This window comes from Carassius carassius, chromosome 32, assembly GCF_963082965.1.
Source record: "Carassius carassius chromosome 32, fCarCar2.1, whole genome shotgun sequence".
NCBI classification, from domain to species: Eukaryota; Metazoa; Chordata; class Actinopteri; order Cypriniformes; family Cyprinidae; genus Carassius; species Carassius carassius.
The window spans coordinates 10,881,181-10,896,795 of NC_081786.1; the positions used below are offsets into that span (position 1 = coordinate 10,881,181).

Consider the following 15,615-nt stretch of genomic DNA (forward strand, 5'->3'; position numbering starts at 1 on the left):
TGTTAGTTTAATTCAGAAATGAATGATTTCTTTTATTTTAATTTCAGTATGTTTCAACTATGGCTTAGCCAATGTTTTCTCCAAAAACTAAACCATCACACACAATTAAAAATCCACCCAGTAAAATGTAGTTTGAAGTTTAATTCTTCATCATTTCAAGTAGTCTAGTCAAAAGTGCATCTACCTGAAGAATCACCCATTTATGACCATCATTTGAGCCATTTTCACTGTGTACTCAGCAAAGCTGCTATTGACTGCACTGTCATGAAATCCACTGATATATTACCAAACCTCAAAAGAAAGTGTTTGAGAGAGGAAAGCACTTTGTGTGCTTAGCATAGTGCACGAAGACTGACTGTGGTATTGAGCTTGTGCACATGTTGTGACAAGAGCAGTGCTTTTGCCTTAAGGGAGAACTTTGGAGTTGAGTCTTTGACTTTTATTTATTCGTGTTACATCTAAGTCTTAGCGTCTGGGCTTCAGGTACAAACTTGTCTCTTTCATTGTTTCTCTGTAATGAAATAGTCAACCAGCAACCAGGAAACAAAAGCTCTCCTCTAGCCATAAACATGTTAAGGCCTCATTATTAATTAAGAAAGAACCTCATAGTGGTGGAAGCAAAAACACAGGAATGAAAGTTGTCTTCATGCTGACAGAGAAACAGGTGTCTAAAGGAGTACTGCAAACTAGAAGAGTAGGCCTACAAAAGAGCATTTTTACTCAGGTTGGTCCAAGTTGGGAGGTTTTTTAGGTCTTTTGTTTACTGCTGTCGCTGTGGAACTATGCTGATGAAATGTGGTTGAGCAACTGCTAGTTTAAATTGTGAAAAACACATTTTTGTCATTGCACACACCACCATCAGCTCAGTACTGAATGCTTCAGATACCACTGATCTGGTTTTGACATACTCATTGTTTTAGAAATACTAACAATAAAGCCACGAATAGTTCAGGGTACACAAGTTAATTTTTAAGTAACAAACTGTTTATCCAATTTACAGTATGTTCTGACCCTCAGATCACAACTTAATACATCATATAGATTACAAAAGACTTTATATAACAACAATATAAATGCATACTTTTAAATAAAACTGGATGCTATGTCTTCAAATCAAGTTGATTTGAAAGAAATGTGCAACTTTTTGTCAACAGAGTCAGATATTTATAAAAAATATTTATAAAAACAGGCAATATCCAAGTCAGCCTTCTTGCTGAAGGTCCTCTTTCCATGTTTCACCTTCTGGGTTTAACAATGCCACCAGCTCTGGTGAGTTTTATAGTTTCTAATTAAATATTAAGTAGATATGCCTATATTTTATCTCAGTATCTCACAAAAAAAAAAAAAATTGTAAAGAAATTGTTTGGGATTTTGACATAATTTTCCTCATTTTAAGCATAGGTCCTTTTGTATACAAACACCAGAAAAAAATTGAATGGCTGCTGCATTTACATGGGCGATCTGCAAAACATGATTTTTTTTTGTCAACAAATAGACAATAATCTGTCTCCCAGAAATTAAGATTTCACATTTTCAAGTGGGATAAAGGTAAACATATTTGACTTGCCATCCCTGAAATGGACTACTTGAAGAAGATTATACTTTATTTAATATTAGAGTAATGTAGAGTAGCCGGGGGGAGGAGGAGGGAAGCCTGAAGAAGGTTCATGAAAGTGAGGTAAGTGTTTCGCCCTAGTAATTATAGTTCTTCATAGTCATAGTTTATTGTCTAAACCAATAAATGACTCACTGCAAAAAATAATACAAAGTCTATATGTAGTGACAGCATAAGGTCTTTGTTCTGCCACGGAGACTCAGTGACCGCACAGGGGTCAAAGTCAAATTCAGGGTACTCGGAGGTAGACGAGAATGAACATGTTCTTGACTGCTTTAAGATAAAATGTCTCTGTGTTCCAGATTGTAAACTAATTATTGTTTATATAGATTTCATACTGTATGTGTGGATAGTTCTAGCATTTTCATGTAGCCAGGACATCCATACATAAACTGAGGCCCTATAATCAATGTATATCCCGAATTCATACTTGTGGTTTTAGACATGGCACGTAGTATCCTTTTAAACTAGGTGCGGCAGGGATTGAGCGTCGTGAGCACACCTCAAAAGAATGCCACCACTCCACCTTCTCATTCAGGTATTTGTATTGCAATAGAACTGCACAGCTCAGGACAAAGAGGACAGAGAAAAACCCATTGTTTTTACAGATAGTGCACAAGCATGTGTGAATGATGAAGAGATAGCAGTATTGAACTTTCTTCAAATATGGTCTCTGTGTATATAGTTAAAGGTGTTTAAATTGTACCTCGCATGAAAATTCTGTTGTTTTTGTTTTTTTTTCTTCTTTTTAGATATAAAAAGCAATTTAAATTTCCCACCGTATTCAAATTCTGTATTGAGTTTAGAAACATTCTGTGATGGAAATGACTATTTAAATCGTTTTAAAATAAAACACTGATTTTGTCTTGTTAATAAATTATTACAATTTATAAAAAATATAAATGGTTAATTGAATAAATGTCCCAGGGACATAAAGTGCCTGAAGTTGAAGAAACAAGATTCTTATCAAGCAAGTGACAGTGAATATGTTCTTTGCAACGAGTTTGTTCTCTGTACATTCCAATATAATCGGTTTCCTCTGAAACAAAATTCACTTTTTACTCTTTTTATAGAACATGAAAACAATGCAAAATGTAATTTTCTAGGCCTATTTCTAATGTCCAAGTTTAGTGCTGGCCACTAAAAGGACAGTTGTACGTATAAGGCCAACAAGGAGCCTTTAGTATCATTACCATTGTGCCCTTTAACCCAGTTTGGTCCAGAGGGATTGCTCTTGTCACTTTATGAATCATAAATAACTACTGCATTTTGAGAGCTGCTTCCTTGAGAACACACAAGCAGTTGCAGATCCCTTTGGATATGTTGTGTATAACATGTACCAGCATTTCTTAAAGCAGTTGTCCTGCTCGGGGCATCTTATATGCGTTCATTACCTTAAATGTGAGTGAGTTAGATGAATTCGAAACACCCAAATTGAAGAGCCAGAGAACTATTTGTATTGAAAGAAAACAGCACTCGTGCTAATAAGTCTCTTGGCTAGTGCTTGTGTTTCTCAATGAGCACATTTTTGTGAAACTGACCTGATATAAGGTAAAGCATCTTTGTGAGGTGTCTTCTTATGTCGTAAAGGAGGAGTGAGGCATGAGGCATTGCACCTCAGGCATTTGTTCACTCACATACTACATTCCATAGCCAGCCTTACTGTTCAACCCACACGCAACACAAACACACTTTGACTTATTTAGGTGGAATTCAGGTAAACTCTAATTCCAAATCTGTAGTGCATTGCACACTGCACGTATAGGTACAGCTGGGGACATGACATTCACATCCGTTATTTACATTTAAATTGGAATCCATATCGCAAAGCATTTTAGTGATTTAACTGTAATCAATATTGTGACATAATTGAGTTTTACATTTTAATTAAAAATTACAAGGTTAAAACTATTTTAAAAATACATTTCAAAAAGTAAAATAAACTTTTTTTTTTTAATGCATCAATGACATGCAAGTCACCATGAAACAGAAACGTCTGGATTTTTCACTAGTGATGCATTTCTGAATGAAACGTCTTATCAAACAAGAATGTAGGGTGGGACTTTTTACTATCGAAAACTTATTGGATTGTAGAAAGCGGGCGTTGCAAACTAAATGATTAAATGAAACTCATCTGAGAATTGAACAAGCTTTTTGCCATGCCCTCACACTGCTTTACACGTCATCAGAGAGAAGTCACAGTGAAGAGGTCAGTTTGTTTATGATGTGTGCAGTGCTAATTCATTTATAATTACACTAATATATATATATATATTATATATGTATTACATTTCTTTAAAATAATCTGGATTCCGTCTGATTTATTGAATAAGTGTTTGTCATTGCTTCATAAAAGCCTACTTATGATTGTCAGAATTATCTATAGGTTACACAGGTTCAGTGATCGCACCATTAAAATGTCAAATTCATACATAGCTTGTCCTTAGGATCAAAATGAACTAAATTATACCAGGAAACATATCAGAAAACAAACATTACTGAGAGAGAACCATGTCTTTATTGACTTGAAATTAAAAAACAAATTCATTATACTAAAATGTTTATTTATCATACAAAAATATGAACATACACAGTATGTTTGAAAGACAGTTACTGTTAAAAGAAACAATGATTTGATTGAAAAGCTGACATTTCATTCTGCGATGATGAGAATCTCCTCCTCTGCTTCAGTCAGTTCTGTCATCACATTCTCCCTGACCGGGGACATGGGCTCTCCTTTCTTGCAAGCGCTCAGCTTAAGATCGTCCCTTAAACAGGCACATGAACAGACATTTCAGTACATTCATATCAAAGCATGTGGCCATTTTGGTCGGTCCTATCATATGGCTTTAAAATATAACGCTTATGGGCAACTTTTCAAATGCCAATAATTAGGAGAAAGAAGCAGTAATCAGATACTTCTCTAGTTTCACCTTCGAACTAACTTTACATTTAACTCTTATGTTGATTAGCCCCTCCCCCTTCAATCCTGCACTGACTCAGGTTCTTATTATTCAACTCAGGCCTGATTGCATAATGGGAATGTATTTTTCTTTCATAGTGAGCAGGCACCACCCTTCTCTAAACTACGACAATGACTCTCACTTTACCCAAGCAATTAGTTACACCTTTCTTATTCACATATCATATAGGTAACAGCACCACTCCCATTGGTTTAGTCTCCTGGTGTTAACAGGTTTATCCCACTACTGCCCCTGCTGGGCACAGGTGATACTGACAGCCATAAATAAACAGTAGAAGATGAATTGGACTTGCCATCTGCCATGTTGATTCATTTATTTACATAATCACATACTTACACACATGCTGACTTACTTCTTGAAGCTGAAGGCCCCCCAGAGGCCGCTGATGGTGGCCTGCAGGCCTGGACTGTTCTCATTGTTGACAGTACACTTTTTCCCACTCGCTTTCTTCCTCAGACCGCTGGGTCTGGCAGGAGCGGTGGTCTCGATTTTACTGCCTTTACACTGCCCACAAGGCTGTTTCCGAGACAACCCTGAAACCTAGAGCACAGGTGTGGGAAGTCAGACTGAGGGTGGAGGTGTGGGGAAAAATCATATCAATGTTTAATTCCCCCCCCCCCCACTCCCACACTCTACGGTGTAAGGAAATGGAAATGCAGAATGCAGACTGTGGTTTTGGGTCATGATCAGACGGACGTGCCTTTGTTCTGTTCAGAGCAGGTTTCAGCTTGTCTGTGGGAGAACTGCTTGGGCTGTTGGTCAAATCTGAATCTCTCTCCTTTTCCTTCGGAAAGAATAAATAAGAAACGAGGCAAAAATAACTGACAAATGGTCAATCATAAAATTCAATACGATCTTGCTTCAATAAATTAGAAATAAAACACTGAAAAGGAGATCGATCAATTAAATGCTAAGTAAATGCAGTCATTACCACATTGTAATGTACAGTTTAAAACTGAATTATTTATCGTGATGTGCTAAACACCACATTGAATTATTCTAAACTGTAAGTGAGCATTAGATGACAGAAAGGTTATCTTAAATATAAAATCTATTAAAACAGAGCAAATGAGCTTGTATAGTTAAAAATTCAATCCAATAAACATATATCATGCATCCCTAATATTAGAACTAGGGGTGTCCCCGGCTGAGGATTTACATAGTCGAATCTTGCCGATATTTGATTGATAGTGGAATCATGTGTGTTGGGGGCAGGAGGTTAAATATATTACCAAGAGTCAAGTAGTCAGACATTCAAAATAAAAGTGAAAGTGAAGATAATATCTCTTGTTTTTCTGTGGGTGCTCAGCCATTCTGTGCCTATGTTTACAGCATCCAAAAATCCTAAGAACAGGCTGAAATGTTTTGTTTTTTTTGTTGATCACGTAGGTTATAAAAAGTAGTCTTTCACTCTGCCTGTGTCAATTTGAGTCTTGAAAAGATTTGGATCAGGGAGAGTGAAACTTAAATCTGTCACATGCAAGATTTATTCACGCACGTCAAAAAAAATTTTTTTAACTTATTTCTTTTCACATTCTTATTTACAGCATTATCGTAATAAACTGTAGATTAACTTATTGGGAGAAAACCGGTAGTTGAAATCAGACACTGAACACCCCCATATAGACAAAACAGCATGATCCTCGTTTCGTAACACCTCTGTGAATATTCGACTGTGAGATTGGCAGTCGAATCAGGCTCATCCTATCGAAGCATCAAATCTTCGACTATTCGGGGTCACTCCTAATTAGAACTAAGTAAATTGTTGTAAATTTCTATACTGTGAATTACTATAGAGCTGAAACAACGAATCGATTTAATCGATAAAAATCGATTATTAAAATAGTTGTCAACTAATTTAGTCATCGATTCGTTGCTAAATAACTTTTATTTGCCGTAAGCGGCTCATTTCGTGCATATTTCAAATCTGCGGTGACCAAAGTGTGGCAGTAATGAGCCATCGGAGGTTTTACTCAGCCAGTACAGACGGAGAAGTAGCGAATAGCCATTAGCCGGCCTCGTTTTATGTCACGTGCTTCCCGAACAGCGTCTCTGCAGCATTTAGCGGGATGTGGGAGACTGGGAGTACTTTACTTTGAGTCTTCAAAAAAGAAGAGTAACCTGTAAACTCTGCACTACTGAACTGTTTAAGGGGACGTTCACATATCGCGTCTTTTGCGCGCTCAAGTTCGTTATTTCCAACACCGCACCGCATCGAGTTAAAAACATCTCAACTTTTCAGAATGCTGCAAGCGCATCGCGGGTCATGTGACAAGAACTAACCAATCAGCTTCATCCTTTCCCGTAACAACGTTAAAAGCTCAGTCAAGATGAAAGGAACAGCTGATCATAGTTGTATATGGATTTCCATTTTGAAATAAATTTAGTAGCAGAGCTACTGCAAGTGATTTTTTGAGCTGCAAATCCATTTATCCTTTGCTGAAATTTCCGCGTCTTCAAGGAGAGAGCACGTCATGGTTGCTTAGCAAAGGCAGACGCCTCAGGGGCGCTTCTGCCCGAGCGCTTGGGAAAGAAGGAGAAAGCGCCACGCGTTTTTAGGCACGATATGTGAACGGCCCCTAAGACTTTTATTTGTGCAGATTCTCCAGTACAATGTTGTTTGCAAATGTTTAGTCGTAAAAGCTGATAACATTGCTTTTTAACAGTTAACATTTAAAGCTTTACAAACATGTTCTGTGATCAGTTTGTCGTTTACCAGTTCAAAATTCAGTCGTGCAGCCTAATTATGACTGAATGAGAGAGGTAAATATTTAAAGATATTTGAAATGCACTTTTTTTCTAAGTATTCACTGCTCTTTTTCACACAGCAGGTTTTTTGTGTGTGACTGTCCAATTTTTTTTTCTGGACAACCTTCTGATGGATTTTACTTTAAATTGTGAGTTCCATTCAGGTTTCATGTCACTGGCACTTTATTCGAAGGATTGTTTAAAATTTCACAGCAAAAGCTGTAAAGCTGTTTCCCAGTAAATAATAAAATACAATGTACTGCAATTTTATTCTGTTTTATCCTTATTCTTCGTGAAAATATGTTCTGAAAGATTCCTTAATAAGCTTTGTTCGGGATGTTAAACTACTTTAGGAGCTCTAAGGACTGCTATGGTGAAAACATTATTTGAAATCTTGTGAAATTTGCTAGAGTATGGGTCAGTGTTCTGATTGCAGAAGAGTTCGACAAAGGATTACTAACACAATAAAACAACTCCAGGTATATTTTTGATTAGGATATGACAGTGCAAAATGGTTAAAATATCTTAAAAATCTATGCTGAAGGATAAAGACCATTTATTAATAATTTACTTGGGGAAAAATTGGAAAAAACTAAAATATAAGTACACAAACCGATTAATCGATTAATCGAAAAAATAATCGACAGATTAATCGATTATCAAAATAATCGTTAGTTGCAGCCCTAAATTACTATACTACAATTAAGTCATGCAGCAAGCACCGATAAGGTATAGTTAACCCCAAAATGAAAAATCTTCATCCTTTTCATTATTTTATCTGCAAAACTTTAATGAAGATGTAATGGTAAACAACCAGGGCTGTGTTTCCCAAAAAGCATAGTGGATTTTAGCTCCATTGGTTTCAATGGGTCTATGATGTACTTAAGCTCACGATGCTTTTGGGAAATGCAACCCAGTTTAGTTACCATTGATTCCAATGTACAACCCGAATTCCGGAAAAGTTGGGACGTTTTTTACATTTTAATAAAATGAAAACTAAAGGAATTTCAAATCACATGAGCCAATATTTTATTCACAATAGAACATAGATAACGTAGCAAATGTTTAAAGTGAGAAATTTTACACTTTTATCCACTTAATTAGCTCATTTAAAATTTAATGCCTGCTACAGGTCTCAAAAAAGTTGGCACGGGGGCAACAAATGGCTAAAAAAGCAAGCAGTTTTGAAAAGATTCAGCTGGGAGAAGATATAGTTAATTGATATCAGGTCTGTAACATGATTAGCTATAAAAGCTTTGTCTTAGAGAAGCAGAGTCTCTCAGAAGTAAAGATGGGCAGAGGCTCTCCAATCTGTGAAAGACTGCGTAAAAAAATTGTGGAAAACTTTAAAAACAATGTTCCTCAACGTCAAATTGCAAAGGCTTTGCAAATCTCATCATCTACAGTGCATTACATCATCAAAAGATTCAGAGAAACTGGAGAAATCTCTGTGCGTAAGGGACAAGGCCGGAGACCTTTATTGGATGCCCGTGGTCTTCGGGCTCTCAGACGACACTGCATCATTCATCGGCATGATTGTGTCAATGACATTACTAAATGGGCCCAGGAATACTTTCAGAAACCACTGTCGGTAAACACAATCCGCCATGCCATCAGCAGATGCCAACTAAAGCTCTATCATGCAAAAAGGAAGCCATATGTGAACATGGTCCAGAAGCGCCATAGTGTCCTGTGGGCCAAGGCTCATTTAAAATGGACTATTTCAAAGTGGAATAGTGTTTTATGGTCAGACGAGTCCAAATTTGACATTCTTGATGGAAATCACGGACGCCGTGTCCTCCGGGCTAAAGAGGAGGGAGACCTTCCAGCATGTTATCAGCGTTCAGTTCAAAAGCCAGCATCTCTGATGGTATGGGGGTGCATAAGTGCATACGGTATGGGCAGCTTGCATGTTTTGGAAGGCTCTGTGAATGCTGAAAGGTATATAAAGGTTTTAGAGCAACATATGCTTCCCTCCAAACAACGTCTATTTCAGGAAAGGCCTTGTTTATTTCAGCAGGACAATGCAAAACCACATACTGCAGCTATAACAACAGCATGGCTTCGTCGTAGAAGAGTCCGGGTGCTAACCTGGCCTGCCTGCAGTCCAGATCTTTCACCTATAGAGAACATTTGGCGCATCATTAAACGAAAAATACGTCAAACGACCACGAACTCTTCAGCAGCTGGAAATCTATATAAGGCAAGAATGGGACCAAATTCCAACAGCAAAACTCCAGCAACTCATAGCCTCAATGCCCAGACGTCTTCAAACTGTTTTGAAAAGAAAAGGAGATGCTACACCATGGTAAACATGCCCCGTCCCAACTATTTTGAGACCTGTAGCAGAAATCAAAATTGAAATGAGCTCATTTTGTGCATAAAATTGTAAACTTTCTCAGTTTAAACATTTGCTATGTTATCTATGTTCTATTGTGAATAAAATATTGGCTCATGTGATTTGAAAGTCTTTTAGTTTTCATTTTATTAAAATTTGAAAAACGTCCCAACTTTTCCGGAATTCGGGTTGTATGGGGATTAAATAGAAAGACAATGAGAGCGAGTAAATGGGTGATTTTTTGGGTGAAATATTCTTTTGTGGTTGACAGTATCAAATATGAACGAATCAAAGTGCATTTTCTCACCTTATCAGAGTTGTCCTCTATGACTAGGGCGTCCTCCACACCAGCAGAGATGCTGCTAGACTGAGAGAAATATGCACTGTCTTGAGACGGAGGAGACCTGGGAGATTTCTCTGCATCCTCAGTGCCCTCTACAGGAGAGGACGAGAGAGAAAGCCCTGATTCTACCCCAGTGAACCTGCCCTTCTTTCTGTGGAACTGCTGCAGGGTGGATAACCCTGAAGGTGTGGAAGAGCAGTGTCTGTCTGTGGTGAAGGTGGGTTGTTGTGAAGCAGATTTATTGATTTCTCTGGTGCTTCCTGACCAACTGAAGACCCCGAGACGGAAACTAGCAGGCCTGGAGGAGTGAGATGGAGATGCAGATGGGCTGGACGACTCATCTTTGGCCTGCTCTCTCTCTGGGTCAGGGTCTTGACACAATGCTGATGTGTTTCCTTCAGACTGTGAGACAGAAGTCTCTAGAGACGTCGCTGGATGAGGTGAATCTTGTTTTAGTGCGTCTTCATGTGTCTCTGCCATATTGGATTCACCATTGCAGAAGAACCTGATGGAGATTTCAATTATATCATAATTGCCCGCAGAGTTTAAACTGGGATTTTGGAGGTGGAGGAACAATCACCAGGCCTCTCGGTTAATATAGTACTGTATATTTAATGCCATTATGCCACGTAACAATGAGATCCAATTTAACCCTTAATTGAGTGTGTAATGAGAAAACTAAGGTCTAATAGTAACTTGTGATAGCAACAGTACACATTGCTTTAGTAAGTAACCCATCGTGGTCATACCTGCTGCGCATGACCTGCTCTCCAGTGCCCTCTTCTGATTGGTTCCTCCACTGCAACAGTGTTGCAAAGCGATTTCGAGGTTGGCACAGTCCAACTGTGCTACCACGCCCCTTCTTCTCCTTAGAAACAATGTTGTCATTGGTCAGCGGCTCAGTGGTGGGCAGAGTTTCAAGACAGCGTCTCTTTACACCAGCTGAATACTGCCCTAACAGGTCATCCACAGAAAGACTGCTATCTTTAAAAAAAAAGAAAGAAAAAACATTATATATAAACATGCCCAATTAGGTGTCTTATCAGAATAATCAGTCCCATTCTTGAGATTTATATTCATTGCACCAAGGCCTGCTTACCTTCACGGGGTCTTTTCACCTGTGACTCACTTTGGGGCATTTTTAGACTCTGCACGCTGATGATCTTTTCTTTCCCCCTGGTAGGAGGGGGTCTTTTGGGGGTTGTAGGTTTCTTTGGCTGGGTGCTACCTGGTTCATAGTTCTTGCTCCAAATACTTATCTGCAATGGGACATTTTTGTCACATCTGTCATTCCATGAACTACTGCGAGCAGCTTTAGAAGGCTGGAAGAGAGGAGGAGGACACCTTAGGTACTTAGCTACATTGTTACTATTGTGAATTACAATTAAAAGTAGTACAAATAATTTTCTGTAAATGTCTATTAAGAATTTTAATGAAAATAAGAAATGCTACCTTGGCTACTAACTGAAATAAAATTCTGAAGTACTAAAATTGCTAAAACAAACGGAATAAAATAAATAAAACCTTACCTTGATACAAAATGTATCAATAAGTTCAATCAAATATACATTAGAGATGATTAGGTTACCTTAGTGTAAGGTGCGTCAGGGTTGAAGTCATCTATTCTTTGCATCGTGTTAATGTCCATATTCCCAAGAGCCATTTCCAGCCCTTTCTCATCTCCTACATTACTGCATTTAATCAATTAAGTGAAATTTTCAATCAGACAGAGCTTTGCAACACAAACCTACATTTACAAAAAGGCTCAAATTTAAAAACAGCATCTGCATCTGTCACATTTTAATTAAGTTTTAATTAAGTGAAAATGTAAGATCAGCAGTTCCTTTTTAATCAATATACAATGTGTAAAAGATACGTTCCAGCATAGCTGAGGGAAGCGGGGTCAATGTGATCCGGGTAAGGGTTCAAAGGTACCACCTTCCTTTTCAAGGGGTCAAAGACCAGCTGATACAGAAATGTGTTGTTGGCTTTTGTGAACCCCTCAATGTACTCATCTGGCACAGCGATGTCCATTTTCAGGTACTGACCCATCTTCTTTATCACCTGTAAGACAGAGACTAATTACTTAGTTTAGTAATGCTGAATTATGCTCTAGTTATGCTCTCTGGTTACATTTGTTTTCACAATAAAAAGATTGCATAGGTTCTCCACTAAAATATGTTTTAAATGCACAGAAGGACAAAAATTTAATGCAATACACAGAACACAGAAGGCAGTGTGTCCCATGGGAATCTTACCAGAGCGAGAGGGACGTGATAAAACATGCTGTTTTAGTAATATGATCAGTTGCATATTAAGTATGAGCACATAATTACCTGTTTGTTGTGGCAGTTTAGCATACTAAATAATTCTAACCAACTCGTTTTATAATCTCACCTTCAGAATATCTGGATTATTTGCCATCCTGAGCAGCTTGCATGCCTTTCCCAGACCAATGCCATATAGAGATGGCAGATAGTCGCAGCCAGAGAGAATGCACATGTAACGGAACTTCTCCTCTGTGAAGATGTTCCCGAGAGACTTGCAACGGCCCAGGTGACACTGATCAATCTCCAGTCCATTACCTTCTTTATCCATCTTTAAAATCACCTTTAAATAATGCACAACAAATGAAATTCTTAAAATTAAATCAAGTTATTACCCCCACTGTCCTCCAACATGTCTGTCCGCACCACCCAGAAGTCTTGGTAAATATTTTTAGATGCTTACAAAAACTACCCTTCAAAGGTTTGGGGTTGGTGAAAAAAAAAAAGCTTTTTAAATAAGTTGCTTATGCTCACCATGGTCATTTATATTTGATCAAAATAAATACAGTAATATTTTTTCCAATTTTATATAACAACCTTCTATTTTCAGTGTCACACGATCATTTTTTTTTATATCATAAAAAGAATTATCGAACTTTTATAAATATATATTTTTTTTCTTTCTAAAAACAATTGTTAATATTTTAGACAATTTTAAATGTATCTTGTGAGGACGTTTAGATACTTTCACTGGAAAACAAGACAAATACAGAAAATAATAATTTTTTTGCAGTGCAGACTTGCATGACACCAGACTGTGATCAATACCTGGGCCCATATTCACAAAACATTTTATCTTACCACTAAGGGTTCTCCTAAATAGCAGTAAAAGTATTTTTGTAAAAGAGTTCTCTCTTATAACCTATTCACAAAGCTGCTGAGACAAAATTTTTACTATGGAATAGAGAGAAGTCTTAAGCTAAGAGTAAGGGCGGGGTTGACCTCGTTGCTATAGATGATGTCGGCTTGCTTACTAACTATGCACACAGTGATTGGCTGATAGTCTCGGTCAGAGATTTCTTTATAGAAATATTGAAGAGCGCAATATTTTGTTGCCATATTCAAATAAAGGTTTAAAATAAAACTGCTACTTGCCACATTCAAAAAAAGATTTCCAAATGCAGGCTACATCTCACTAATTAAACAAGTATAAGTTCAGCTTAATGTCAGCCTCTTATATTAGTGTTAAAACATGTTGTAAAACAGTCTTAGAGCAAAAATGTATGAGTCCTAAATGTAGGACTCACTTGCCCATTATTTGTAAGCTAATTTTAGCCTTAAGAGGTTTTGTGAAAACATGCCCTGGTTTCTAGGCAAGTGTTTTTTTCGACTGCACATTGCACTGGTACCTTTTTACACCCAAATGCCAGCAGATCCGAGTCCTCGGTGATCACTGCTTGAGCGATACCAGATTTGTTTAGGAACGCTAACTGGGCATCTGCTTCATACGGAGCAACAACACAGTCCACTCCTCTCACCCTGGCAGTCTGAAAACCAGAAAACATGCATAAAGAAAAAGATGCAAAACAGAACAAAAAAGGTCAATCTTGATCAATCCATTTCCAATATCGCATATTAATAAACTATAACATCCACTGTCTACTAAACACATTCTAGTATATTCATTTCAATAAATGTTATTTCACTGATTCCAAAATAAGTAGTGTTTCCAGATATCAGATACAATGGTCTCACCTTAATGACATCATGTGCCATAGATGGGGTGATATTAACACTGCGGGTAAAACATTCTCTGGCTTCTGATATCTTACCCTCCCGCAACAGCTGTTTGCCTTTCTGCAGATTCGCCTGTCGACGCCTGTTAATGAAATATACATTAAATATTCTTAATTTTTAATTAAACTAACAAACTTTTCCTCCAGTAAATATTCTGCTCTTACTCGCGCCGGGACTTCTCCACTTCCTGTTTGGATGGCAAGTTACGTCCATCAAACACCAAGATTGGCTTAACACCAAAAGAAAGCAGCATATCCACAAACTTCATACAGTATGACACATACCTGATTGGACACACAATGAATGTGAGCATGAGAAATTCACATTTTAACCTGGAAAATTATGCTGAAATACTCAGGATATTGCATGCAAATAAATGAAACGACTCACTGATCTGTAGGTTCTCCTTTTGCAAGTTTCTCTGCACATGAAAATGCCCCCTTATGAAGCCAGCAGTATGTGTCCACCGCCACTGTCTGTCCCCTGTATTTCTTCACATTGATAGGCTCTGAGGCATCTTTGATAAACTGCAACAGGCCTTGAATTCCCATGTTGTCTGTCTGGAAGGACAGATGTCTAAAGATGAGGGTTTATCAGAATCCAGCCCGTGTCACTCTATCAGATGAAAACAAAAGTCCCTGATGATCAGTAACAATACACGATGCACTGAAGAACATAAAAACATCCTCAAAAATCAACGGAAAACATTCCCTAACCGTCCAACCGCGAGGACGTATGAAAAAGTCTATATACACTAACTCTTAATACATTTAATGTTTGTCATATGTCCACTCCACGGAAGACTTCAACCGCCAAATCCCTCCAAAACCAAGCAAACTGACAATTCTCGCGAAACTTGAGAATTGAACCGCTGAGACAGAATCGGACCGCCAAAGCGAATACCTTAATCATGTGTAAATTCAACTATTTTTGTTTTAGTATTTATCAAAAAACACTTACCGAGAGCTTTTACTTCTGCTTCAGTGTCTGATTGATATGTTACAGGGGTTCAACTTTAGCGGCAAAAACGTGACATCACTACAGAATAACCCTATTGGTCAGCCTGACAAAGACAGCCAATCACAGAGCAGAAACGTGGAAAAGGCGGGACAAGGAATTCCACAATCTCGGAAATGTCTTATTTATTTATTTATTTATTTATTTATTTATTAAAGACACAGCATTATCAACAGGACGCAATTAGGGTGTTTGATAAAGAGACGGAAGCAGTCATAAAAGCCGATAGATTTCATGTGTTTTTAAAAGTTTCTTTTATATTCTGACTTCTTTACATTAACACTGAGCATATGAGCATATGTACACTAACAGGCTAAATGACTGAAGAGATCGTAACTATGTATTTTCATTACAGTTCAGACTCACAAGTTCAATTCTAGGGCAGTGTAATGCATTTAATATAATAGTACAGTTAATAACGTTGTCTAAAATTAAAGTTCAATATATATTACATAAGCATTATATTTAATGGAATTGATTATATTATAATTAATGTTATGTCATGT

At 37.5% G+C, this 15,615-nt stretch overlaps 1 protein-coding gene across 2 annotated transcripts; it reads right to left on the minus strand.

Moving 5' to 3' along the window:
* Positions 1-4,114: 4,114 nt before the first annotated feature.
* exo1 (exonuclease 1) lies at positions 4,115-15,168 on the minus strand. 2 transcript variants are annotated; one of them, XM_059520223.1, is made up of 14 exons: positions 15,053-15,168; positions 14,483-14,730; positions 14,257-14,376; positions 14,051-14,174; positions 13,705-13,842; positions 12,426-12,638; positions 11,905-12,092; positions 11,617-11,719; positions 11,128-11,350; positions 10,778-11,012; positions 9,993-10,533; positions 5,300-5,383; positions 4,952-5,139; positions 4,115-4,383 (listed from the first exon to the last, which is right to left on the minus strand). In XM_059520223.1, exons 2-14 carry the CDS (start codon positions 14,641-14,643, stop codon positions 4,269-4,271), a joined length of 2,433 nt encoding a protein of 810 aa, XP_059376206.1. In that variant the 5' UTR covers positions 14,644-14,730; positions 15,053-15,168; the 3' UTR covers positions 4,115-4,268. The 2 variants fall into 2 exon arrangements, with proteins under 2 accessions (XP_059376206.1, XP_059376205.1); XM_059520222.1 differs by lacking the exon at positions 15,053-15,168 and having other exon boundaries at positions 14,483-14,806.
* Between the last annotated feature and the right edge of the window lie 447 nt (positions 15,169-15,615).